The sequence below is a fragment of the Myxocyprinus asiaticus genome, chromosome 48, assembly GCF_019703515.2.
Source record: "Myxocyprinus asiaticus isolate MX2 ecotype Aquarium Trade chromosome 48, UBuf_Myxa_2, whole genome shotgun sequence".
Lineage (NCBI taxonomy): Eukaryota > Metazoa > Chordata > Actinopteri > Cypriniformes > Catostomidae > Myxocyprinus > Myxocyprinus asiaticus.
In genome coordinates, this window is record NC_059391.1 from 8859782 (window position 1) to 8887478 (window position 27697).

General features: G+C 38.9%; 2 protein-coding genes across 8 annotated transcripts in view; one reads left to right on the forward strand and one right to left on the reverse strand.

Moving 5' to 3' along the window:
* LOC127437090 (fatty acyl-CoA hydrolase precursor, medium chain-like) overlaps window positions 1-15382 on the forward strand; it is a 32435-nt gene extending 17053 nt beyond the window's left edge. Inside the window, exons 17-25 of the mRNA XM_051691744.1 lie at window positions 2728-2881; window positions 3109-3213; window positions 3299-3400; window positions 4762-4905; window positions 13428-13505; window positions 13677-13824; window positions 14204-14353; window positions 14712-14784; window positions 14883-15382. Coding sequence (XP_051547704.1) covers window positions 2728-2881; window positions 3109-3213; window positions 3299-3400; window positions 4762-4905; window positions 13428-13505; window positions 13677-13824; window positions 14204-14353; window positions 14712-14784; window positions 14883-15060 — 1132 coding nt within the window. The 3' untranslated portion in view covers window positions 15061-15382. The remainder of the gene's footprint in view (window positions 1-2727; window positions 2882-3108; window positions 3214-3298; window positions 3401-4761; window positions 4906-13427; window positions 13506-13676; window positions 13825-14203; window positions 14354-14711; window positions 14785-14882) is intronic.
* Window positions 15383-16659: 1277 nt separating this feature from the next.
* LOC127437092 (F-box only protein 31-like) overlaps window positions 16660-27697 on the reverse strand; it is a 40473-nt gene continuing 29435 nt past the window's right edge. For all 7 annotated transcript variants that reach the window (XM_051691748.1, XM_051691749.1, XM_051691754.1 and 4 more), the window contains 5 exons: window positions 25295-25369; window positions 25045-25154; window positions 24612-24765; window positions 19589-19938; window positions 16660-18202 (listed from right to left, as the gene is read on the reverse strand). In XM_051691748.1, coding sequence (XP_051547708.1) covers window positions 17980-18202; window positions 19589-19938; window positions 24612-24765; window positions 25045-25154; window positions 25295-25369 — 912 coding nt within the window. In that variant the 3' untranslated portion in view covers window positions 16660-17979. The remainder of the gene's footprint in view (window positions 18203-19588; window positions 19939-24611; window positions 24766-25044; window positions 25155-25294; window positions 25370-27697) is intronic.

Genomic DNA, 27697 nt, shown 5'->3' on the forward strand with positions numbered 1-27697 from the left:
ACTTACAGCGCATGTCAGAAAGGAAACGGCCACTACCATATCCGTGTTTCAGCTCCGTCTGAAAAAATGTCTGTTTTACCTTACCAATTTGAGCCCGAGTCCGATAGTGATACAGTTGTGCTCAAAAGTTTGCATACCCTGGCAGAAATTGTGAAATTTTGGCATTTATTCTGAAAATAAGACTGATCATGCAAAATCAATTTAAGGATAGTGATCATATGAAGCCATTTATCATCACATAGATGTTTGGCTCCTTTTTAAATCATAATGATAACAGAAATCACCCAAATGCCCCTGATCAAAAGTTTACATACCCTTGAATGTTTGGCCTTGTTACAGACACACAAGGTGACACACACAGGTTTAAATGGCAATTAAAGGTTAATTCCCACACCTGTGGCTTTTTAAATTGCAATTAGTGCCTGTGTATAAATAGTCAATGAGTTTGTTAGCTCTCACGTGGATGCACTGAGCAGGCTAGATACTGAGCCATGGGGAGCAGAAAAGAACTGTCAAAAGACCTGCGTAACAAGGTAATGGAACTTTATAAAGATGGAAAAGGATTTAAAAAGATATCCAAAGCCTTGAAAATGACAGTCAGTACTGTTCAATCACTTATTAAGAAGTAGTAAATTCGGGGATCTCTTGATACCAAGCCACGGTCAGGTAGACCAAGAAAGATTTCAGCCACAACTGCCAGAAGAATTGTTCGGGATACAAAGAAAAATCCACAGGTAACCTCAGGAGAAATACAGGCTGCTCTGGAAAAAGATGGTGTGGTTGTTTCAAGAAGCACAATACGACGATACTTGAACAAAAATGAGCTGCATGGTCGAGTTGCCAGAAAGAAGGCTTTACTGCGCCAATGCCACAAAAAAGCCTGGTTACAATATGCCCGACAACACCTTGACACGCCTCACAGCTTCTGGCACACTGTAATTTGGAGTGATGAGACCAAAAAGAGCTTGTTTGGGGTCAACAAGGCCTATAGTGAAAAGATAATCATCCCCACTGTGAAGCATGGTGGTAGTTCACTGATGTTTTGGGGATGTGTGAGCTTTAAAGGCACGGGGAATCTTGTGAAAATTGATGGCAAGATGAATGCAGCATGTCATCAGAAAATACTGGCAGACAATTTGCATTCTTCTGCACGAAAGCTGCACATGGGACGCTCTTGGACTTTCCAGCATGACAATGACCCTACGCACAAGGCCAATTTGACCCTCCAGTGGTTACAGCAGAAAAAGGTGAAGGTTCTGGATTGGTCATCACAGTCTCCTGACCTTAATATCATCGAGCCACTCTGGGGAGATCTCAAAAGTGCGGTTCATGCAAGACGACCAAAGACTTTGCATGACCTGGAGGCATTTTGCCAAGACGAATGGGCAGCTATACCACCTGCAAGAATTTGGGGCCTCATAGACAACTATTACAAAAGACTGCACGCTGTCATTGATGCTAAAGTGGGCAATACACAGTATTAAGAACTAAGGGTATGCAGACTTTTGAATAGGGGTCATTTCATTTTTTTATTTTTTGCCATGTTTGGTTTATTATTGTGCCATTCTGTTATAACCTACAGTTGAATATGAATCCCATAAGAAATAAAAGAAATGTGTTTTGCCTGCTCACTCATGTTTTCTTTAAAAATGGTACATATATTAACAATTCTCCAAGGGTATGCAAACTTTTGAGCACAACTGTACATCGGAAGATCAACCCGAACCACCATCGCAAGCACGACAAGAACAGGACGTTTATCAGTGGTAAGTTTATATGTAGATTGACAATAACGTGAGTCAGCCGGTTAGCGGAGGCTAACAGGCTAACAGCGTGCACTGGCTGTACATGTAAACAGACCAGAGGCAGATTTTTTGGTACCAAATTACGTAGGTTAATACAGGAAGAAAGTCTGGAATTACTAACGACTCGTTTCAGGTGTTCAGAATCGGTTCTTTCTTTTGGTTGTCAATAACTCCATATTTTGTGTACTTTGATTTTTGAAACTTTGCAGACTTTTTTACATTCACAAACGGCTATATAACACACTACATGAAAGGTAATATTTGAAAAACCATAAAAGGTGCTCTTTAAAAAATGTATGAATGGTGCTGCCAACTTTGTCTATTGGAAATTGAAGTGCCTTGGAAATGTACTTTTAGCCATGGCCTTTCTTGTGTAATGAAATAATCTCCTCTATTAGCTTTTGAGACAGCTTATTTTTAATTGCATTTTTGCATAGAAATACATTTTTGCTTACAATGCTAAACTTAAATTTTAAAACTTAAATAAGTACCATTGCAGATTGATGACTTAATTTTGTTTTGAAATAATTACTTGTGTAGCCTTACATATTTAAGAAACAGATACATGCAATAGGGGTTGAATAATTATGACATGGCTGTATTTTTAAAAAATCCTGCTATTTAGAAACATTATGTTATATATTCACACTATGACTTTGAATGTGTCACTCAAATGATATAGATGTAAAGTTTAAAAATTCTGGGTCATCAGAAAAGCTTACCTTTGTAAATCCTTCCTGTCTTGGGGGGGTTGAATAATTTTGATTGCAACTGTATAGGTTATGAATTACACTGTAATTGCGCAGTGGCCTTAATTTTCTGTTGCTTTATCCCACATATTCAGTCCAACCTGGAGCAAATATTGTGTTTCTGTTTTTAATTACAAATTTAGATTTGTGAACATTTCATTTTCTTATTTCAGTACAGGAGATGAACATGCACCAGGAAACTATGGTCTTCTGGATCAGGTAGCAGCACTCCAGTGGGTCCATGAGAACATCCACAGCTTCGGTGGAGATCCTGGATCAGTGACTATCTTTGGAGAATCTGCGGGAGGAATAAGTGTTTCCTTGCTGGTAGGCATCTTCATTTACATTTTCATAGAAATAAAGTATATTTCTGAATAAGTCCAAAGTGATGGGATAACCAGCTCATCCGGTTGCAGAAGGGAGTGTTCAGAAACAGTCCACAATTATTTTTGCAGTTCCGTTTGATGATGATAGCAGTGCAGAAATGAAATACTTCTGCTTTATTTTGCTGAGTGTGTAATTGAGTCACTTCCTTTTTTAATTTTGTCTTCAAGGTTCTCTCCCCACTGGCTTCTGGTCTGTTCCATCGAGCTATAGCAGAAAGTGGTACTGCTGTTTGGGATGGTCTTGAGATGGCCAATCCTTTACCATTAGCTCAGGTATCATATCTTTCCATATTTTTCCTCATATTTTCCTTTGATATTTCAATTGATTAAACTAAGTCCTCACACATCTTAATTTCAGCATGTAGCCAAATCATCAAACTGTGACTTTAGTAGTTCCTCAAAGATTGTTGACTGCATTACGAGCTGGTCTGAAGAGGAAGCTGTGAAATATTCCAAACAGGTGAAATCTTTTCATAGCAAGAAAAAGTCACATTCATAAAACAACAATGTGGTTTGATTTGGTTTTTATGTTTACTGCACTTTGTATGATGTTAATAGATAAATGAAAATTATTCATGCCATTATTTTTGAAAACACCCTCACTTTACAACATTCTTCACAACTGCCTAAAACGTTTGTGCAGTGCTGTATTTATATTTATAAAGTAAGAAATCTGCTCATTCAGTGTCTATGGGGTCACTGATTCTTGAGATAAGGGACAAAACATCTTACATACAAAAGTCATCTTTGTTAAAAATCAAGAAATTCATAATAATAATACTGAAAAAGTTAAATCTAAAGGAAATGTGTATACTCAGAGCATTTATTACTTATCTTTTTAAATAATTTCATTATAATTTTTAAAAAATGCATTCTCTATACTTGGAAGCATGTGTAACTTAACCTTTCCTCAGAAAGAGGTCACAATGTTAAACTGCCAAACAAAGTGTTTAAAAATGCAACAAATTCATAAAAATAGGGACCTGTAAGATATCAAACAATACATAAAGTAAACTTTAAATGATATTTTCCATAAACAACTGCCTATTGTGTCAACGCTGTCAGATTTTTTTAGAATCCTGAATAAATCAGACAATGTCATGATCAGCTATACTGTAACTCTGAGTACCCCTTTCCCACTTCCAGTAGAACACGTGGTCTGGTAAGTTTTATAATTTTTATATTTTAAACAATCAATGTTTAAATCTCTGTAGTCACAGCTTCATCATGTCAACTCCGTCATTCCTATTATGATCATTTATTTTAATAATTGTGGAATAATTTTGGCATTTTAGTTTAGGTTATCAAGGCAGCTTCAACTGAGGAAAACAACTAAATGACAGCAGAGTATAACACATGTTTAAGATGGAAAAATATTATAACTCCGTCAGAATTTTCAGAATAGTGTGAAAATAGAAAAAAAATTATAGAATGTATTTTAACATTTAAAAAACTAAAATTCTTTATTGAACGGCATTATTAGATAATTAAAGACTTTACACTTTATTGGATGGATAAAAATAACATGCTTTTTAGTGTGTCGGACAGAGCTGACAAATTACAGTAAGATGCAGGTTATGAAGTGAATAAATGTCAATTTTCAGAAAAAGTGTTTTTATAAAAACCTGTTCCCTTACATGGTTTGTTAGCTGAGACCTTTGTCTACAAATATATCCATTTCAAATTAATTTAGTATTAAAAAACAAAAACTAAGATTTAAAAAACATTTTGTCCCTTATCTCAAGAATCAGTGGATTATATTTGCTTTGATTCATATTGCCAATAGCTTTTAACTGTGTGATGTTTATATCCTCATTATAGTACAGGATGATGTACTTCAGAGTTGCAGTGGATTCATATTTCCTTCCCAAGTCCATAAATGAGATCATTCAGAACCAAGAATTCAGTAAAGTTCCTCTCATAACTGGAATTACTGATGATGAGTTTGGCTTTTTGTTGCCCAGTGTGAGTAAATATTTATCAAGAATTGTCAATATATATTACATTAATATATTGTCAAGAATTCTTTTTCAGTTTGAGTTTGAATAGGCTTTTCCCATTTGAACATTACGTCAGTGTAAATCTATGGGATTTTGAGGGATGCTGTGTGAAAACCGTTAATCCGGTCAGTTAGAAAAGTCATTGCAACCTGAGTCAGAACAGGATGAAGGTGTGTGCCAAGTTTGGTGGATGTAGCTTGATAGCTCTAGGAGGACTTGCAGTCAGAAATTTTGGAAAAACCCTAAACCATGTCTGTAGAGAAACTATGTTGGCTTTGTCAAGCCAACACAATGACACTCCAAACAGCTGTTTTTATGTGAACATAAATCTTGAACAGTAGTATCATAATTGATACTACACTAAAATGTCAGCGTGGAACAACTGTCCTGAGATTGTCATTAAGGAAAAAGTTCTAATGTAGGGCCCTATTTTAAGAGCATTAGCGCTAAGAGCAGCGCTATGCCATAGGTCATATGCGCAAAGTCAGTGGGCATGGCCATGAAGTTGGTATTTCTGTTCAAGCATGCGCTTAGTCTAGGCACATGTAGGTTTGGTGAAATTTCGCACGCAAAGCGCTTATGGGCTGGGTCGAGTGCAATTAAATTCTGAGGTTCTTCTCTGGTTATTCCACCATCTGCGTCTTATTATAGACACTGGCGGCAAAAGTTTGGAATAATGTACAGATTTTGCTGTTTCAGGAGGAAATTGGTACTTTAATTCACCAAAGTGGCATTTAACTGATCACGAAGTATAGTCAGGACATTACTGATGTAAAAAAACAGCACCATCACTATTTGAAAAAAGTCATTTTTGATCAAATCTAGACAGGCCCCATTTCCAGCAGCCATCACTCCAACACCTTATCCTTGAGTAATCATGCTAAATTGCTAATTTGGTACTAGAAAATCACTTGTCATTATACCAAACACAGCTGAAAGCTATTTGGTTCATTAAATGAAGCTTAACATTGTCTTTGTGTTTGTTTTTGAGTTGCCACAATATGCAATAGACTGGCATGTCTTAAGGTCAATATTAGATCAAAAATGGCAAAAAAAGAAACAGCTTTCTCTAGAAACTCATCAGTCAAACATTGTTTTGAGGAATACAAAGGTGTACACAACAGTCTTCAAAGACAAAGGACAACTGGCTCTAAACAAGGACAGAAAGAGGTGTGGAAGGCCAGATGTACAACTAAACAAGAGGATAAGTACATCAGAGTCTCTAGTTTGAGAAATAGACGCCTCACATGTCCTCAGCTGACAGCTTCATTGAATTCTACCTGCTCAACACCAGTTTCATGTACAACAATAAAGAGAAGACTCAGGGGTGCAGGCCTTATGGGAAGAATTTTCAAGTGAATTCAAGTCGTTTTTATTTGTATAGCGCCTTTCACAACACATCGTTTCAAAGCAGCTTTACAGTAGATCATGCATTAACAGAAAATTGAACTGTAATATCAATAATGTCTTAGAGTCATCATTGTGTAGTTTGATAAAATACGATTGTGAATTGTGTTAAAAAAAATAAGTAATTAAATAATTTTTGTATTTAGAACCCCAGTGAGCAAGCCGAAGGCGACTGTGGCAAGGAACACAAAGCTCCATAAGATGTTGGTTAATGGATAAAAATAACCTTGGGAGAAACCAGGCTCACTGTGGGGGCCAGTTCCCCTCTGGTTAACATCATGAATATAATGCCAATATTACTTATGTATAGTGTAAGTCATGGTTTAAAATTATTAAACTAAGTAAGGGTCAGTGTTTAAACAAAGATTTTGTATGAACTGTAAGATTAATGACTAATGTCTTTGAAGTCCATCCTGGATTAACTGCAGAAGTTCACATAGATGCTGATGAAGGGTTTTGTTGGCAATTAATTGATAGTCTATGTATTTCATTTCAAGAGTGTAGTCCATCATTAGACCGAGGTGATGTAGGCAGAGATCAGTTAGGTACATCGCAGTTCAACCTGGCCGGTAATTTCGGTGAGGTCTATCCTAAGTCCAAGGTTCAGGCAGTGGCATATGAAGTATCTGATGTCTTACAGTTGGAGTTGGCATCAGTTCATCCTCTGAAGTCCATTGTAATAGACTGAAGTGATGTTTTGCTGACACCGGCTGCTATTAGTCATCATCACTCAGCAACACGTAGCAGTGGAGTCCAACACGAAGCAGGAATGGAGCTGGATCCAGCCGGTTCTGGTGACCTCAGGATAGGAATCCCGAGGTTGAGACAGGGAAACAAATATAATAATATTAGCACAGATGCCATTCAGTTTATTGCAGAGTGATAGATCACGATCAATGTTTCTGGTTCCAGCAGACCTAACTAAAGCAGCCTAATTGTGAGTTGAAGTATAAATTAGGTGTATGCCTGGCTAAATAGATGAGTCTTTAGTCTAGACTTAAACTGAGCGAGTGTGTCTGCATCTCGAACAGTGTTAGGGAGACTATTCCATAGTTTAGGAGCCAAATATAAAAAGGATCTACCTCCTTTTGTGGATTTTTGATATTCTAGGAACTAATTGCACAGAAAAGCCACTTTTGAAACAGAAAAACAAATAGGAAAGGTTAGAGTGTGCCGAGTATGGCTGCTGCGTTGCGAGCTCCGACACAACTTAGCAATGGTTTGTTTGTTTGTTTTGTTTACAATTCTTATGTTTCTTGTCTTGGATGTTGCCTGCCTTATTGTCTACGACAGACAAACACTTTTGGACATTGGCTCAGCGATCTCACACCGTAAACCGGACTTCACATTCCTCAATGCCGACCCGCTGTTTACAAACACGCAAGCGGAGCCCTTTGTCTGGGCAGCACGGCCGCGGAAACGCAGGAGGAAAAGGGGAAACAGAGCCGGCGTTCTCATCAGAGTAAGACGCCGCGCAAATCGACCCCCGCTACCCACTATTCTACTGGCAAATGTTCAGTCTCTGGATAACAAGCTCTGCGAGCTGAAAGCGCGGATCTCTTTCCAACGAGAGACGAGGGACTGCTGCGTTATCTGCCTTACGGAAACTTGGATGTCTGCGGAGATTCCAGACTCAGCCATTGAACCCGCGGGGTTCTCCATGCTCCGAGCGGACAGAGCGAAAGACCTCTCAGGTAAAACTAGAGGAGGTGGTGTATGTTTTATGATCAACAAATCCTGGTGTGATCAGAGGAACATACATTCTATCAAGTCTTTCTGTTCTCCTGATCTGGAATTTCTTATGCTTCTGTGTCGACCATTCTGGCTACCGAGGGAATTCACAGCGGTCATTATCACTGCTGTGTACATCCCCCCACAAGCCGACACAGACCGGGCACTCAAGGAACTGTATGGGAGTATAAGTGAGCAGGAAACCGCGCACCCTGAGGCCGCGTTCATTGTGACCGGGGACTTTAATAAAGCCAGTTTAAAATCAGTCGCACCAAAATATCACCAGCACATTAATTTCAACACACGAGGGGACCGGGTTTTGGACCATTGCTACTCTCCGTTCCGGGATGGCTACAAATCCCTCCCCCGCCCACCATTTGGAAAATCGGACCACTCTTCCATTCTGCTTCTGCCCGCTTACAGGCAGAAACTGAAACAGGAAGCACCCACCCTCAGAACGATCCAGTGCTGGTCGGACCAATCAGACTCTACGCTACAAGACTGTTTTGATCGCACGGACTGGGAGATGTTCCGGTCCGCCTCTGATGACGACATCGAGCTTTACGCTGATAGCGTAATGTGCTTCATCAGAACGTGTGTAGAGGAAGTGATTCCGACCAGAACTGTGCGAATCTATCCGAATCAGAAGCCGTGGATCAACAGCGATGTTCGCGCAGCACTTAATGTGCGGACCTCCGCTTTTAATTCCGGGAACGCGGAGGAGTATAAACAAGCCAGTTATGCCCTCCGAAAAACTATCAAAACAGCAAAACGCCAGTACAGGAGTAAGATTGAAGGACAGTTTAACACCACCAACTCTAGAAGCATGTGGCAGGGAATTAACATCATCACGGACTTTAAAGGGAATAAAAACTCCGCCATGAACACCGCTGCCTCTCTACCGGATGAGCTAAATACTTTTTATGCTCGTTTCGAGGGAAATAACACCGCCCTCGCGGAGAGAGCTCTCACGGCCGAAGCTACAGAGGTTAGTTCACTCTCCGTCTCTGTAGCGGATGTAACCCGATCATTCCGACGGGTGAATATCCGCAAAGCCGCGGGTCCAGACGGCATTCCGGGCCGCGTCATCAGAGCGTGCGCGAACCAGCTGGCTGGTGTTTTTACGGACATTTTCAACCTTTCCCTCTCTTTGTCTGTAGTCCCCACATGCTTTAAAACATCCACCATTGTGCCTGTTCCAAAACAATCGAAAATAACTTGTTTAAATGACTGGCGTCCTGTTGCTCTGACCCCCATCATCAGCAAATGTTTTGAGAGACTAATCAGAGATTACATCTGCTCTGTATTACCACTCAATCTTGACCCGCTGCAGTTTGCTTACCGTAACAACCGCTCCACTGATGATGCCATTGCATCTACAATACACACTGCTCTCTCCCACCTGGAAAAAAAGAACACTTATGTGAGAATGCTGTTTGTAGACTACAGCTCAGCATTCAACACCATAGTGCCCTCCAAGCTAGATGAGAAACTCCGGGCTCTGGGCTTAAACAGCTCGCTGTGCAGCTGGATCCTGGACTTCCTGTCAAGCAGACGCCAGGTGGTTAGAATAGGCAGCAACATCTCCTCATCACTGACCCTCAACACTGGAGCCCCTCAGGGCTGTGTTCTCAGCCCACTACTGTATTCCCTGTACACACATGACTGTGTGGCAACACATAACTCCAATGCCATCATTAAGTTTGCTGATGACACGACGGTGGTAGGTCTGATCACTGACAATGATGAAACAGCCTACAGAGAGGAGGTGCACACTCTGACACACTGGTGTCAGGAGCACAACCTCTCCCTCAATGTCAGTAAGACAAAGGAGCTTGTGGTGGACTTCAGGAGAAAAGACAGAGAACACAGTCCAATCACCATCAATGGAGCACCAGTGGAGAGAGTCAGCAGCTTCAAGTTCCTGGGTGTCCACATCACTGAGGAACTCACATGGTCCGTCCACACTGAAGTCGTTGTGAAGAAGGCTCATCAGCGCCTTTTCTTCCTGAGACGGCTGAGGAAGTTTGGAATGAACCGCCACATCCTCACACGGTTCTACACCTGCACTGTGGAGAGCATCCTGACTGGATTCAATATATGGAATAACCTAAAGAAACATCAAGATGTGATTCAAAAATACTTATTTATAAAAATTTAAAGTAAAAAGTATACATGCACAGGTGTTTGAGTGTAAGTAAAATATGTAATAACTTTGCACGAGATGGTTGTACCAACTGACATTTTAGTGTCAATGAATCGAAAACTTGACAGTGGTTTTTCAAAAAATCTAATCAATCTAAATAAAAAAAATTACATTTCAGAGAACTTGGCACATGTATTTTAAATGCAATTTTTAATCTTATTTAAAATGTCAGACATCTTTGTCATTGGCCCACAGTATATACACTCACAGACACTTTATTAGGTACACCTGTACATCTATTTATTCATGCGATTATCTAATCAGCCAATCATGTGGCAGCAGTGTAATGTATAAAATCATGCAGATCTCAGTGATTTAGACTATGGCATGATTGCTGGTGCCAGACGGGCTGGTTTGAGTATTTCTGTAACTGCTAATCTCCTGGGATTTTCACGTGCAACAGTCTCTAGAGTGTATAGAGAATGGTGCGAAAAACAAAAAACATCCAGCGAGCGGCAGTTCTGTGGACGAAAACGCCTTGTTGATGACAACAAACGCCTTGTTGATCTCCGAGGTCAACGGAGAATGGCCATACTTGTTCGAGCTGACGGAAGGGCTTCAGTAACTTAGATAACTCCTCTGTACAATTGTAGTGAGCAGAATAGCATCTCAGAATGCACAACACGTCGAACCTTGAGGCAGATGGGCTACAACAGCAGAAGATAATGGTGGGTTCCACTTCTGTCAACCAAGAACAGAAAACTGAGGTTGCAGTGGGCCAACCATTTGTGTACTTCAGCAGATATCCAGATTTGTCAGACCAGGCAATGTTTTTCCAATAGTCTACTGTCCAGTTTTGGTAAGCCTGTGCCCACTGCAACCTTAGTTTCCTGTTCTTAGCTGACAGTAGTGGTACCCGTAGGGGTCTTCTGCTGCTGTAGCCCATCCGCCTTAATGTTCGATGTGTTGTATGTTCAGAAATGCTTTTCTGTATAGCACTGTTGTAACGGGTGTCTATTTGGGTTCTGCTTGGACCAGTCTGGTCTAGAGACTGTTATGCATGAAAATCTCAGGAGATCAGCAGTAACAGAAATACTCAAACCAGCCTGTCTGGCACCAACAATCATGTCACGGTCCAAATCACTGAGATCACATTTTTTCCCTATTCTGATGGTTGATGTGAAAATTAACTGAAGCTCTTGACCCATATCTGCATGATTTTATACATTACACTGCTGCCACACGATTGGCTGATTAGATAATCGCATAAATAAATAGATGTACAGGTGTATCTACAGCTGAAGTCAGAAGTTTACATACACCTTAGCCAAATACATTTAAACTCAGTTTTTCACATTCACTGTCTTAGGTCAGTTAGGACCGCTAGTTTATTTTAAGAATGTGAAATGTCAGAATAATAGTAGAGAGAATTATTTATTTCAGCTTTTATTTCTTTCATCACAATCCCAGTGGGTCAGAAGTTTACATACACTTTGTTAGTATTTGGTAGCATTGCCTTTAAATTGATTAACTTGGGTCAAACATTTTGGGTAGCCTTCCACAAGCTTCTCACAAGAAGTTGCTGGAATTTTGGCCCATCCCTCCAGACAGAACTGGTGTAACTGAGTCTGGTTTGTAGGCCTCCTTGCTCACACATGCTTTTTCATTTCTGCCCACAAATTTTCTATCAGATTGAGGTCAGGGCTTTGTGATGGCCACTCCAGTACCTTGACTTTGTTGTCCTTAAGCCATTTTGCCACAACTTTGGAGGTATGCTTGGGGTCATTGTCCATTTGGAGGACCCATTTGCGACCGAGCTTTAACTTCCTGGCTGATGTTTTGAGATGTTGCTTCAAGATATCCACTTAATTTTCCTTCCTCATGATGCCATCTATTTTCTGAAGTGCACCAATGCCTCCTGCAGCAAAGCACCCCCACAACATGATGCTGCCACCCCCATAATTCATAGTTGGGATGGTGTTATTCAGTTTGCAGGCCTCAACCTAAAATAATGATGGTAATTATCGCCAAACAGTTCAATTTTTGTTTCATCAGACCAGAGGACTGTTCTCCAAAAAGTAAGATCTTTGTCACCCTGTGACTTGCAAATTCTAGTCCGGGTTTTTTATGGCTGTTTTGGAGCATTGGCTTCTTCCTTGCTGAGCAGCCTTTCAGGTGATGTCGATATAGGACTTGTTTTACTGTGGATATAGATACTTGTCTACCTGTTTCCTCCAGCATCTTCATAAGGTCCTTTGTTGTTGTTCTGGGATTGATTTGGACTTTTTGCACCAAACTATGTTCATCTCTAGGAGACAGAATGCATCACCTTCCTGAGCGGTATGATGGCTGCGTGGTCCCATTGTGTTTATACTTGCGTTCTATTGTTTGTACAGATGAATGTGGTACCTTCAGGCATTTGGAAATTGCTCCCAAGGATGAACCAGACTTGAGGAGGTCCAAAAAAAAATTTCTGAGGTCTTGGCAGAAGCTAATTGCCTAAAGACTTGACATCATTTTCTGGAATTTTTCAAGCTACTTAAAGGCACAGAGATGGACGGAAGCAAACATTTGTAGTTAAAAAGTATATAAGTATTGTTTTGTTTCTAAAAATAATCAATCATTTGGATTCAGAAGAAATTTATTGATGCACCCTAAATATGCATTTTGGACCGTCAAAAAAGTGAGTACATTCACTTGCATTGTTTGAAGGAGTAGGCCTGAAATGAAATCCTAAAAATCTTAAATTCTGTTTTGATGAAGAAAGAAACTCAGATACATCTTGGTTGGCCTGAGGGTGAGTAAATTATCAGCAAATGTTCATTGTTGGGTGAACTATTCCTTTAACTTAGTGTATGTAAATTTCGGACCCACTGGAATTGTGATATAGTCAATTAAAAGTAAAACAATCTGTTTGTAATCAATTGTTGGAAAAATTACTTTTGTCATGCACAAAGTAGATGTCCTAAATGACTTGCCCAAACTATAGTTTGCGAATATGAAATCTGTGGAGTGGTTAAAAAATGAGTTTTAATGACTTCAACCTAAGTGTATGTAAACTTCTGTCTTCAACTGTAATTAAGTGGCTGGTGAGTGTACACCAGTAATTAATATTAGCATATTTATATATTTGGCCATATTTTATAATTAATATATTTGGTACAATATTTTGACGTATGTATATGAATGTTATTTTCCCATAGTACTTTGATATTCCAGGATGGACTGAGGGAATGGATAAAGAACAAGCCGTCCAAAAGTTGATTTTAGCTTTTCCTGATGTAAGATTATGCAGATAATTACAATGCACAAATACTTCATGTAATTTTGACTTTCAGTGTGATATCAATTCTGTTTACCTATCATGAAATGTACACTGGAACTAATTCTCCTACTTGCGTATCATTATTTTTTATTTTATTCATGTGTACAATGAATGTAATTGCCTCAAGCCAAAGGATCGATGGATCATTGACCTGGTGGCAAACGAGTACCTGGGCAACACTAATGACCGCATTCAAATCCGAGACATTTATAGAGAGATGATGGGGGATGTGCTGTTTAATATTCCTGCCCTAAAACTGGCAAAATACCACAGTGGTGAGAAGCGATGATTTATTGATTTGTTCATATTGCACTGTATTGATGCTTATGTCTAGGAGTTTAAAAATGAGGAAATTGTACTGAATTTGCAAGGAACTACAGATTTCATAACTTTTATTTATGCAATTCTATTTGGTGGTGCTAGTTGCGCAAAAATTACACACTTCACCTTTGAGGCCGTACAACATATTGACTGTTTATCCTTCACAGTCTAGTTTTTGTTTATGTCCAATTCAGTATGTATTCTCCCTGCTTACATTTTATTGAACATTCACATGTGACATTATTTCCAAGCTCCAACACCACATGCAGTCAAATACTCCAGAAGTAACTGCCTATTTATTTATTTACCCATGTATAAAAATACATCATTTAGCCTCAGGAGCACCAGTTTACCTGTACGAGTTCCAACATCCTCCCAGTATGATCAAGAAGAATAGGCCCAGCTTTGTTGGTGTCGACCATGCAGATGAACTGTTTTTTGTTCAGGGCAGCTGCTTCACGAAAGCCCATATCACTATAACTGGTAAGCAAATATCTGACATGATACTTGTAGAAATGGAAAACATTCCTTATTATTTAGACTGCACTCTAAAACGCTGAAATATTCTGAAAGGGTTGTAAGTAGGGCTGTCAATTGAACACGTTTAAACAATTAAAAACATTTGCAATTACTCATGCCGTCTTATACGCAATAGGGAATTTGTCTTCCATCTGAGCAATTCAAACTTGAAGTACCATCTAAATGCAAACCATATTTTTGCCATTTCTGATTTTCGCGATTCATTTGATTAATTAATTGGCCTGCGCAATTTTTTTAATCGACAGCCCTAGTTTTAACAGTGAAAAGTGATCAGTTGTGTTTTATGGTTCAATCCTTTAAGCTCCGTTTACAAAGGAAGAAGATGAACTATGCAGAACTGTGATGGCCTACTGGGGGAACTTTGCTCGCACTGGGTAAAACATCTATCCTCTGTCTCTAAACGTGCATGCAGAATAGAGTATGGTGTATTATTTCTGTACTCTAATATACCCATTTGTGGATGTGAGGGCAGGTCTCCAAATGGTCCCGGTCTCATACTATGGCCTGAATATGGATCTGAGCACGAGCATCTCGGCATTGGACTGGAACAGAAACCTGGGAAGAACCTGAAGGGAAAACACTATACATTCCTTACTAAGACGCTTCCAGAGCTTGAACGCCAAGGCCGAAAGAGGCACTCAGAACTGTAGAAGAAATATTTGTTGCTTTATCCCCTCAAAAATGGACACCAAGCACTTGAAACTATTTCAGAATCATTTTTTAAAGTAATTCAGAGGGTAAAACTGAAAAAAGGGAAAGATAACTGTGATTATATCATAAGGATTTGCATATAGTTAAAATTGCACTGAAAAGGGACCATCTTTGAAGTTAAGAAAGTTCTTGAGAATTGTCCAACTTGTGCATGAGAAGTCATCTGACACATTGATAAATGTACTTGGAACAACTGACCAAATAACAGTTTGTTTACTAATCTGTGTCACACTTAAAAATAAAATGCTGAGTCGGACAACATTCAGTTTTTCCTCCATTTTATTGAGAACAAACGAAGGCTAAAGCTGCAAACCTCCCTGAATTTGAATGCAACGTGGTGCATACTAGTCATGAATTTGCACTTAAAGAAAATGGAACCGACAAATTTACGTGGACATCAGCAATCCAACTATTGACAATTTTCTTAATAAAACATTTCCAAGCAAATACCATTTTCCAATTGCCTTTACTTGATTAATGTCAAATGTAGAATAAGCACTATCTAATAAGTATTCATATTTTAATAGCCTTGTAATTGAAAACATATAAACACCTTTACCATACACTTTACTCTATGATTGAGTTAAGCTGTTTTGCACCACATACACTTAGCTTACCATTTGATTGAAAATGTCAAAATAAGGGAACTGAAGAAAATTGGAGAGCAAATCAAACTTCCAAGTCAACATGAAATGACTTTTGCAACCCAATTTACTTCCGTAATGTGACGAATTAAAATTACATATTGTCTTATTTAGAATAGAATCAATAGTTGTACAATTGTAGTCCACATAAACAGACGATGCTATTAGAATACTCCACTTAAAACAATTAGCACTCAACTAAGAGGTTGTAAACACAGGCGATATACTCAAATTAGTTCATCCATCAGATATACAATCATCGCTAAAACAAAGCCCAAATATACTGATAAATGTTTCTATATTCTTCAATGCATTTACATATATATTCACTTTACATTACACTGGTTGATTTTTTTCTTTTTTTAAATGCTAGTAATGCTGCAGTCAAATACAAAAGTATAATCAGAGAAATTTTGCCTCTGATGAACGTCAACACTGCATAGGGAAGAGCACTTGGAAGAGAGCTGCACAGCTAGATGGCCAGAATCACGTAAATTTTGTGAAAATTGTCACGTTATGGTCGTAGTAGCTAAAAAATGAAAATGAAACCATTTCATGTTTTATTGTGAACAGTTGCAACAATCGGTAAATCCAAATCATTCTGCATATTAGCATGACCGATAGCAATGCAACAAAGTTGAGCGGAGTTCAACTTTATGCAAATGGGTAGTGACTACCAAAGAGATTGAAAACATTGAAGCTCTCATGAAGAGCAACAAACAGTACATCGATTTGGCGTCCAATTTAATATTTATCAGTGCGAACACCCCTTTATCCAGCGACAAAAATATGCTCTAAATGTTCATGTATATTTCAACAATGTTAACATTTTGAAGTACAGGGCTATGCATGTCAAATGCGACGAAGATGAAGAGTGACGACAATACAAAAAAAAATGGAAGAGCACTTTAATGCCATAATGTTGGCCGAATAAATTCTGTATTTTACAAATAATGTTCAGAAGAAGAAAAATTATAAATAAATTAGATAACATTGATTACAAGCTACTGCAGACCAGGTTTGGGCAAAATTCAGAATTTAAGAACTGGCTCAATTTCAATTCATGATTTTTAATTTGAATTGCCATGGCCCCATTATGATGAATTGGAATTTGAATCGCAATTCAAGGAAATTTAACAATCATGCAGCAGGAATTTCATTAGTCCAACAGAACAACAAAATGGGCAAGAACAGATAATTTTCTAGGTGTTCTGCTAAGGTTTCCATCTTGTAAACCTGTTGTTTGGCTGTATTTTGAAGATAAATTAATTGCTCTTACACCATAGTCCATAAAATGAAAGTTAATTTATAAAATATAATGAAATGCTGTATTTATAAACACAAATTTATTTTGGTGGCATCTCAGAAATTGGCTATTAATATGATCCTGTTTGCTGCCTAAACTCAAATTTAATTCAAAATTAGGAATTGAATTGGAATCTAAAACGCAATCTCAGTTCGATCCTGAATGCAGACCGTTTTTCCAGTAACTGCAAGCCATGTTGAGGACAAACGCTGCAAACTTGGATCTAAATTATGTCTAAAGTACAAAACCACCAAATTTTGTATAGAAGTCTCGGATCAAATATCTCGCTAATGACTCGGAGGCACGCTCAACTTTCTCCAGAGTACATGGGTGAATTTTCATGTCATTGTCTTCACCATTTTGAGGTTACAAAAATAAATTAATTAAAAAGCTGATAAGAAAGGCTTAATATAATACAACCTGTATGGGCATGCCACTGTAAATATACCTGTGCTGATGCAAGCAGGAGTGTGTGTGAAAGTGTGTTAGGGATGGGCACAAGTACTCAAATACTCATTAAAAAATTATCGATCAAGATCATGCGTAAGAAGACTTTTTACTGAATTTTTAATTCTACGCAAACGTGTCAAAAACAGTCTCATTTTTTGATTTCATAATTGGTTATGTATTACAAAAAAATCAATCCTAATGGCAATCAATGCTAATGGTTTCATTAACTTGGCTCAGTAACTTTTCCTTCAATTGAAATTTTAACTTTAAAGTTTAGATAATTAGGTAATCTGCATGAAGAGCAGAGAGATGCCACTTAATCTATTTTCTGAGGACTCAAGTACACAAAGTGACTAAAATGCCCATCCCTAATGTGTGTATGTGTGCATCAACAGTAATCTGAATCCCAGAGTGTGCGCCTGATGAGAACAGTGGAGTACAATAGAGTGAGGTTGCTATCAGGATGTCCAGGACTGCATGTTGCAGAGCATGGACTCGAAGCGCTCCATGCTGGGGGCCTGTGCGTGGGATAGCTGGTCTGTCAGTCGGCTATACAGACTGAATGACTTAAGCTCCAGCCAGATGAAGCCGAAACGGTCATCATCAAACAGAACGAACAGACCCGGCGTGCGCTCTGGACTCGTAAAACCATGGCCGGCGATCAAGCCTGTCCCATAAAAACTGTAATGTATAAAGAAAATCCAGATTAATTTATATATATAAGTTAAATTACATTTACTTAATTTTTTATTTAAAATGTAATTTATCTAAGCATACATATACAGCACCTATGGTATATAATTCTCCAGTAAAACTTTTGCATTATCATTAAAAAAAACAAAACACAATTTGTAATAGATCTCTAACGTATATGGGTAGCTGACATCCTGTCCTGTAGTGTGATGTGCTATATAATCCACCTAAAACTATTTTAAACTGTCTTTTTCATCACTCTTTTATCATTTTTAATTGTGAGTCTACAAAGAATGTTTAAATATTTACAAATTAATTTGTAACTCCACATGACCAATTAAAATTAACCAGCGAAGGCAAAAAGGTAATTCAAAATGCTGATAAATGGAAATGGTGACCAGTTACAGGATCTAAGATATATCCTTTTCCTTAGACACAAATATGAATTTTATTTGTGAAGGTATTAAGATTCACCGATCAGCCACAACATTAAAACCACCTGCCTAATATTGTGTATGTCCCCCTCATGCTGCCAAAACAGCACCAACCCACATCTCAGAATAGCATTCTGAGATGCTATTCTTCTCACCACAATTGTACAGAGCGGTTATCTGAGTTACCGTAGACATTGTCAGTTTGAACCAGTCTGGCCATTCTCTGTTGACCTCTCTCATCAACAAGGCATTTTGTCCACAGAACTGTCCCTCGCTGGATGTTTTTTGTTTTGGCACCATTCGGAGTAAATTCTAGAGACTGTTGTGCATGAAAATCCCAGGAGATCAGCAGTTACAGAAATACACAAACCAGCCCATCTGGCACCAACAATCATGCCACGGTCCAAATCACTGAGAACACATTTTTTCCCTCATTCTGATGGTTAATGTGAACATTAACTGAAGCTCCTGACCTGTATATGCATGATTTTATGCACTGCCCTGCTGCCATACAATTGGCTGATTAGATAATCGCATGGATGATTGTTGGTGCCAGACGGGCTGGTTTGAGTATTTCTGTAACTGCTGATCTCCTGGGATTTTCACACACAACAGTCTCTTGAATTTACTCCGAATGGTGCCAAAAGCAAACAACATCCAGTGAGCTGCAGTTCTGCGGATGGAAATGCCTTGTTGATGAGAGAGGTCAACAGAGAATGGCCAGACTGGTTCGAACTGACAAAGTCTACAGTAACTCAGATAACCGCTTTGTACAATTGTGGTGAGAAGAAAAATATCTCAGAATGCTATTCTGTGATGCAGGTTGGCGCAGTTTTGGTGGCACGAGGGGGACCTACACAATATTAGGCAGGTGGTTTTAATGTTGTGTCTGATCGGTGTAAATTGCTTTATTACAAAATTATAGCAATAGGACACTTACCACATCTTACAGGTGCGAGGGTACACTTCATTGCGGGCCATGACTCCCAGAGGCAGCACAAAAGGTTGCACTTCAGATGGTGCACTGCAGGCACCAGCTCCAGGCTCAACACCCTCTGCTCCAGTAGGGGGAGCTACATCTGAGCCCTCTGCCCCCTGAGAAGGGCCTGCTTCTGAACCTTCTGATGGGGCATCCCGGGCCTGCGAGCCCCTATGGGCCTCCTCATGCTCCCCCAGCACCAGGCGAGACAGTTCTTCCATGTTCCTCTGCTGCTCCAGGTCAGGCAGATGCACAGGACGGTTCAGGTCTATTTCTACTGTCAACTGGCCTGCTGGGACATTGGGATCACCCTAAAAGAGAAAGATGTAAGGAACGGGTGAATAGCCAAAAAAGAACAGAAGACAGATGATGAACAGGCAAAACAGAACACTGAAGGAGATGAACAGCCAAAACCAAACCCAAAAGGGATGTGAACAGCCAAAAAATAAACAGAAGTGAGGAAATGATCAGACAAAACCAAAACGCAGAAGTGAGGAAATTATCAGTTACAACTAAACACAGAATTGAGGAAATGATCAACCAAAACCAAACATAGAAAACAGGAAATTATCAGTTACAACCAAACACAGAAGTGAGGAAATGATCAGTCAAATCCAAACACAGAAATAAGGAAAATATCAGCCAAAACCATACACAGAAGTGAGGAAAAGATCAGCCAAAACCAAACACAGAAGTGAGGAAATGATCAGTTAAAACCAAACACAGAAGTGAGGAAATTATCAGCCAAAAGCCAAACACAGAAGTGAGGAAAAGATCAGCCAAAACCAAGCACAGAAGTGAGGAAATGATCAGTTAAAACCAAACACAGAAGTGAGGAAATGATCAGTCAAAACCAAACACAGAAGTGAGGAAATGATCAGCCAAAACCAAACAGAGACGTGAGGAAATTATCAGTTAAACCCAAACACAGAAATTAGGAAAATATCAGCCAAAACCAAACACAGAAATGAGGAAATGATCAGCCAAAACCAAACACAGAAATGAGGAAATGATCAGCCAAAACCAAACACAGAAATGAGGAAATGATCAGCCAAAACCAAACACAGAAAGGCTTTTGGCTGATCATTGCCTCTTTTATGTGTTTGGCTTTTGGCTGATCATTTTCTCACTTCTGTGTTTGGCTTTGGCTGATAATTTCATCACTTCTGTGTTTGGCTTTTGGCTGATCATTTCCTCACTTCTGTGTTTGGCTTTTGGCTGATAATTTCCTCACTTCTGTGTTTGGCTTTTGGCTGATAATTTCCTCACTTCTGTGTTTGGTTTTGGCTGATCTTTTCCTCACTTCCGTGTTTGGTTTTGGCTGATAATTTCATCACTTCTGTGTTTGGCTTTTGGCTGATCTTTTCCTCACTTCCGTGTTTGGTTTTGGCTGATAATTTCCTCATTTCTGTGTTTGGTTTTGGCTGATCTTTTCCTCACTTCCGTGTTTGGTTTTGGCTGATAATTTCATCACTTCTGTGTTTGGCTTTTGGCTGATAATTTCCTCACTTCTGTGTTTGGTTTTAACTGATCATTTCCTCACTTCTGTGTTTGGAAATGATCAAAACCAAACACAGAAATTAGAAAATGATCAACCAAAGACAGAAATGAGGAAATGATCAGCCAAAAACCAAACACAGAAGTGAGGAAATGATCAGCCAAAACGGAACACAAAAGTGAGATGAACAGTCAAAAGTTCAGATGTAAATAGGCAATGTGATCCGATCACTCAAACCACATTTGGAGGTGGTCAGGGACAGATGGCCCCATCACATTTGTAGTGTTTGTATAGAAGATGTATAATTTTAATGGAATACACTGTCACTTTTCTTTTACTTTAGTTACAGGGATCGACATTAATGCTTGTCCTGGACAAGTGGATTTTTGAAGGGGCAAGTGAAAGAGAACTTTCCTGCTTGGACAAGTAGACTTATTAAAACGTCAATTATGAAAAAATAACAGGCTATATTTGTGATGTAGCCTAGGCCTGTATCACTGATTAAAAAAGTTACAAAATAAAAGGCCCGAAATTCGCATGTTCCACATTCATAATGCGGGAAATTTCCACTAAATTGTTTTCACTTAAACATTTAATCAAATCAAATCAATATTATTATTTTTGTATCAAACTGTAATTCCAGAATCTGCGTGAATAAGGGTACACATTAGAGTAAACGCTGCGCACTGATTTAAAAGGGGATGGTGCGTCGGAAGGACAGAGAGGGAAAAAGCAAGGGTTTCCGATAGCGAAGCTCCGTCATGGGACCGAAGTTGAAAACATTTTAACTTTTGCTGCAACGCACTCTGGAGTATGCATCCGTTGACCAATGGGAATCTCGGAGAGGTGGGAATAGTTGCGCTGTGAAACCTAAAAAACATGGCAGACAAACTCAAACATGCAGTGTTTTCACTCCTTGTCCTCTATTATCTTTCTCTGTCAGACTAAAAAGATAGTAATTGTGGGGAGAGAGCCTGTAGAAGGGTTTCGGTGTTTACCGGTACATCGTCAAAAAAAATATTTTACAAAGCCATCTTTATCCGTGACCGCCTCTACCCTTTGTGGTACACGCCTTCCAAACCGACCTTTCGCACTCCCATGCGGCAAACGCTCTGTCTGAGCTTTCCCTAGTATGTAAGTACCCTAAATCAGCTCTTTCGTGTCCCTCTATCTCTCTACCATTAGTTATTATTTAACTGTCATATATAACAAATGAATATAATTAAAATAAAGTACAGAAGTTTAAATGTTTTTGCAAAATCATTCGCTTCCATCATCTTTCCTGTTGACACGCCCCTTCCAACGTCCCATCTCGGCAACTTGTGTATCATCTAGGACTGCTTCCCACTTGTAGGTACAACTTCGCTTTATCGTTCATGTGCTCGGAACTCGTAATTACGATATTTCCGACTCCACTTGAAGGGCACTTTAACATGAGCGCGCGCAGTGAGGAAGCGTGTTTTGTCGCAGATTTTCTAAAGATAAAGGGGTAGTTCATCCAAAATTGAAAATTCTCATGCCTTCCTTTCTTCTGCTGACAACAAATGAAGATTTTTAGAAGAATATTTCAGCTCTGTAGGTCCGTCCAATGCAGGTGAATGGTGTTCAAAACTTTAAAGCTCCAAAAAGCTTTAAGTCTTAGTAAAAGTAATCAATTTGACACCAGTGGTTTAATTAATGTCTTTTAAAGCAAAACGATTACTTTGGATGAGAAACAGATTAATATTTAAGTCCTTTTCATTATAATTGTTTACTTCCGGTTGCTCTCCAATGCACGTCTGTGAGGGGAATCAGTTCACGCTGCCTCTCGTGTGACATAAACGCGCTGGCATGTTCAAATGAAAGCAAAATCAATGAAGCTTGTGAGCAGCGTTCTCTTGTAAACCAATCAAGCTGCACCTCTAGTTGTATCTCATCAGTTCTCGCGTGAACATGCCAGCACGCTTACGTCACATGAGAGGCAGTGTGAACTGATTCCCCTCATGGACGTGCATTGGAGAGCAACCGGATGTAAACAGTTATAATGAAAAGGACTTACTGTAAATATTGATCTGTTTCTCACCCAAAGAGATCATTTTGCTTTAGAAGACTTATATTTAACCACTGGAGACGAATGGATTACTTTTGCTACGATTATCTGTGCTTTTTGGAGCTTAACACTCTGACTACACCAGGTGCGTCAGTTGACGGGGTGCGACGCAACGGCTTGAGGCTGTCTACACCGGATGTGTCGACACGAACATTCTTAACCGTTTAATTTGTGTAGTAGCACAAAATGGAACACGACACACATTTATTGATGGCGCAATGGATGCTTCCAGTGTAGACAGCATCACTGATTATAATGGGGTTCTATTGCTTTTGATGTGTCGCAACATGTCACTCGCGTCCGGTGTAGACAGCGTATTAAAGTTTTGATCACCATCCGGTTGCCTTGTATGGACCTACAGAGCTGAGATATACATCTAAAAATCTTCATTTGTGTTCTGCAGAAGAAAGAAAGTCATACACATCTGGGATGGCATGAGGGTGAGTAAATGATGAGAGAATTTTCACTTTTGGGTGAACTATTCCTTTAAGATGTTATAGATCGATAAACCTGTTATTTCGACAAGAGAATGGCATTGTGCCATGTCTCTGTAAGCCAGATATAAACACTGTTATATTAATAATACATATAATATGAAAATATATTATCGGTCTTCAATATAAATATTACAGTTTCATCTGTTAATATTTTTAATGCATTTTGTCAACATGAAACGGAACTTTTTAATGTAACTACTGAGTATTGACTGACTATTGAGCAATAGTTCACTCAAAAGTGAAAATTCTGTCATCACTTAATCACCTTTGTGTTGTAGCAAACTTGTATGCCTATGACTTTCTTACTTCCGTGGAACTCAATAGGAGATATTAGGTAGAATGTTAGTTTCAGTCATCATACAATTTCATTGTATGGAGAAATAAAAAAAGATTAAATGATCGTGAATGGTGATTGAGACACATTCTGCCTAACATCTCCTTTTGTATTCCACAGAAGAGAGAAATACAGAGACTTTAGGGCAAGTAATGTTGACAGGAATTTCATTGTCATTATATAGCCTATTTAACAAAAATGTTTATACACAGTATGACATAACTGTATCACGTTTGCTGGGTAACAAGTGAAGGCCATAATGTAGGCTACATACTTTAACATTTTTGACCCCCGAGTAAATAATCTGGGGTTATAATCGAGTTGCTTGGACAAGTATACTATTACGTTGGACATCTCTTGTAATTTTAGTAATTTTTCTCTCTGGACAAGAAACTTTTTTATTCTGAAAAGTGAATGACCAATTTACTTGTCCGAAGGTCAATTAATGACTGCTTAATGTCAAGCCCTGAATTACAAATCTGTCTTTTAGAGTTGTAGAAAAAAACATTTAAATTTGTCAAATGATTACAGCTGAACTCTACTAAGCATCAAAACTGGTAATTTACAGTAAGTTTGGTAGCTTTGGCCTTGGAGCCATGGAAGCTCAGCATTATAATCTCCAGGCCATGACTGCCATACGTCCCTTTAAAGAGGCCAGGCTGTATGAGGTCTGAAGGGAGGCACGGGGGCAGATATATCCGCCGGTATGTGAGGCAATTACTGAAACCAAGAAAATAGAATTAAAACACATGAAACAGTTCTGTTACTTGTGTAATTGGAAAAATAATTAGCAGAATGAAACCATATTCTCATCTTTGCTCAACAGAAAATTTTGAGTGAGAACTGGCTTGGTTGGCATCAAGAAAATAATATACAGTTTATATTAGTTACAGTAACACTAATTAGGAATACATGGCTTGGATAGGCCATTTTCTTTACCATTCAAAGGTCATGCAAGCTTAATTGATCGAAGGGATAACGATCATGTAGAAGACTTACTCATACTGGCTGGTGTAAATAAACTTCATGAGGATCAATTCCTGCATGTGCTCATGGAAAATGTCCTCTAATGTTCTTCCCCATTCCTCCTCCAACCATGTTCTGAACTCCTACCGATGTAAACACACACACAAACATCTGGGGCTCAATCTACACCCAAGCATTGCTGAAACGCAACATTGCCATCTATGAGGAACTGAAACCCATGTCCTATACCACTAAAGCTTTTTAATCAAGGCCAGTTTCCTACCTCTTGCCTTCCTCCAGGCATACGATGGTGATCTGTCTGGTTGCATTTGGTGGAAAATTCATCCAGCTTCACAGTCTAGTAAAAAACATTTTCAGTCTTATGTGAAATTGTTGCAACCTTTACCATAGTTCAAGAAAATCAATAAATGATCAATTACTATACACTGTAATTGTATTTCTAACTGTATATAACACCCATTCAATGCAATACAGGTTCAAGTGTAATTCTGGAAAAAAGAAATGCCTCACTAATGTCAAAACAATATTGATCTTTAAAGCTGCACTACAGACCTTTAGGCTCTCTAGCGACACATGTTTTTGAAACCTAAAATTGCAAATAACTTGCAGAGGAACATTTTGCATCAGTTGTGTTTCGGCATCTCATGGCTTGAGTTTACCTAGACTTTGCCTGTGATCACACGGAGATATTCACCAGCAGGGCTGGAGTCATATTTTCACTTCGATATTATGTTGTTCGATTAACCAAGATATTACTTGCTTTGAGGATTTACATATTTTAATATTATTATTCAAGTATTTTATCCACCACACATTAATGTATTGTACTACATATATCCCAACTTTAAGTGATGAAACTCATGATCTGGCTGATACGACACTTCGTTATTTTTATATTACTATCTACAGCCTCAGTGAACAATGCAAGTAAACTGTAATGCTACGCACAGCTCACAATAAAACTGTAAAGTGTAGTGAGTCTTCGTAGCAGAATGCGCTGTCTTGCACTGACTCTTTAAGAGGGCATCCGCAAGAGAGAGAGAGAAAGAAAAGAGGAAGTAGGATATGGGAAGGCAAAGAGAGAAAAAAAGGAAGTGGTTGGCGTGAATGCGGAACTTTTGAAGGGGAATACAAATGTTGTGAATAAGAAAAAGTTAAGAAAACAAACAAACAAAAAAAAAAACGCCCTGGGAAAGCGGTGTGTTCATCTACCAAAGGGATCCTGCCTGTGAATTCATTTCTCCTTGCTTACGTGGATCTGTGGGACGATCAAAGGACTTTGAGGTCAACGAGCTGGTCTGGAATTACCTCCCTTATTTTTGCTTTGATCTCAGTATCCCTGCTGTTATTACGGATTATTATATTATTTACCCCATGTTTTCCCGAGTTTTCCGCGTCTGTGAGTGGCCACACTTTTTTTTTCACTCCCGCGCTAAAATGACTGTGATTTTCTTCTTCTGTCTCCCTATTTCTGTTTATTTAGCATATGATGGTTGTTTATTTATTAAAGGGATATCCTGAATGAATTTTCATTGAAAATTCATCTTAACCTGTTAGAGGTTGCATTTAATTGTGTGATTTTGGTTGCATACCTGCTATGCTGGTGAAATAATCGTATATCTTGCATTTCTGCTGGGTTTTATGTAAACACAGTTTTTGGTGCTCCTCAGATGTTGTGCACCTATACATGTAATGTGCACCTACAATTGATGTATATTGTTTTATAAACTGCGCTGTGATTTTCTCTTCCTTCCTCTTTTAACATGTACCCACAACAGTAACACACTCACTGTCCCACTCTTTGGGGAAGAGTTTCCATGAATGGACATGACTTCGATTGGAGTCACGTCCATTCATGGAAACTCTTCCCCAAATGTTCAAGAGCCAGAGGCTCCAGATATTCAAACTCCTGTTTGGTCTCATGATGCTGGTGTACAACAGCACGTGGGAGTTCCGACAATTTTTTCATACTCCATTACAATTTCAAAGAAGAGGATATGGAGACAATGTTCCAACCTCTTTTGCAACACAAGCTCTCCCCAAATGCATACTCCAGTCCAAATCCAGGGATGGATAAACTGTGGTTTAAATATAAACACAGATAAAATGTGCAGTTTCAGTCTCTACCAAGATATGTCAGTATAGTGGAAATTGAACCTGTGCATGTCTCGACTTCATCTATGTCACTGTCTCCTTGTCCCCTACCATTTGAACTCCCTACCCCTGGAAGGGATTTAGGACAACTTGCTCTCAGCACTCAAGATAATTGGTCCAAAATCTATAAATTGCTGGAAACTCATGAGAAGGTTCTTACTGAACTTACGGAACAAGTGAAACAGAATCAAGTCACCTCAAAAAAGCAACATAAAGAGTGTATGGAAGAAATTGAGGAAAATCATCTGTATATTCACTCTGTTCTCGAAACAAAAAAGTAAAGTGATGAAATGGGAGTGGATCATATGATGAAAGCAATAAAAACTATCGTTTCAGAGGAACTAAAAGCCAATTAATTGAATTTACTGTCTGAAATCCGGTTCATGGTCGAGCAACTTCAAGCAGAGATGCAACAAGACATAAAATCTATTCAACAAAGCTAAAAAAAAAAAAAGATTGAAACCCAATTCTATACACGTTTAACCCAGTGTTTTGAAGTCTTGGAGAAACA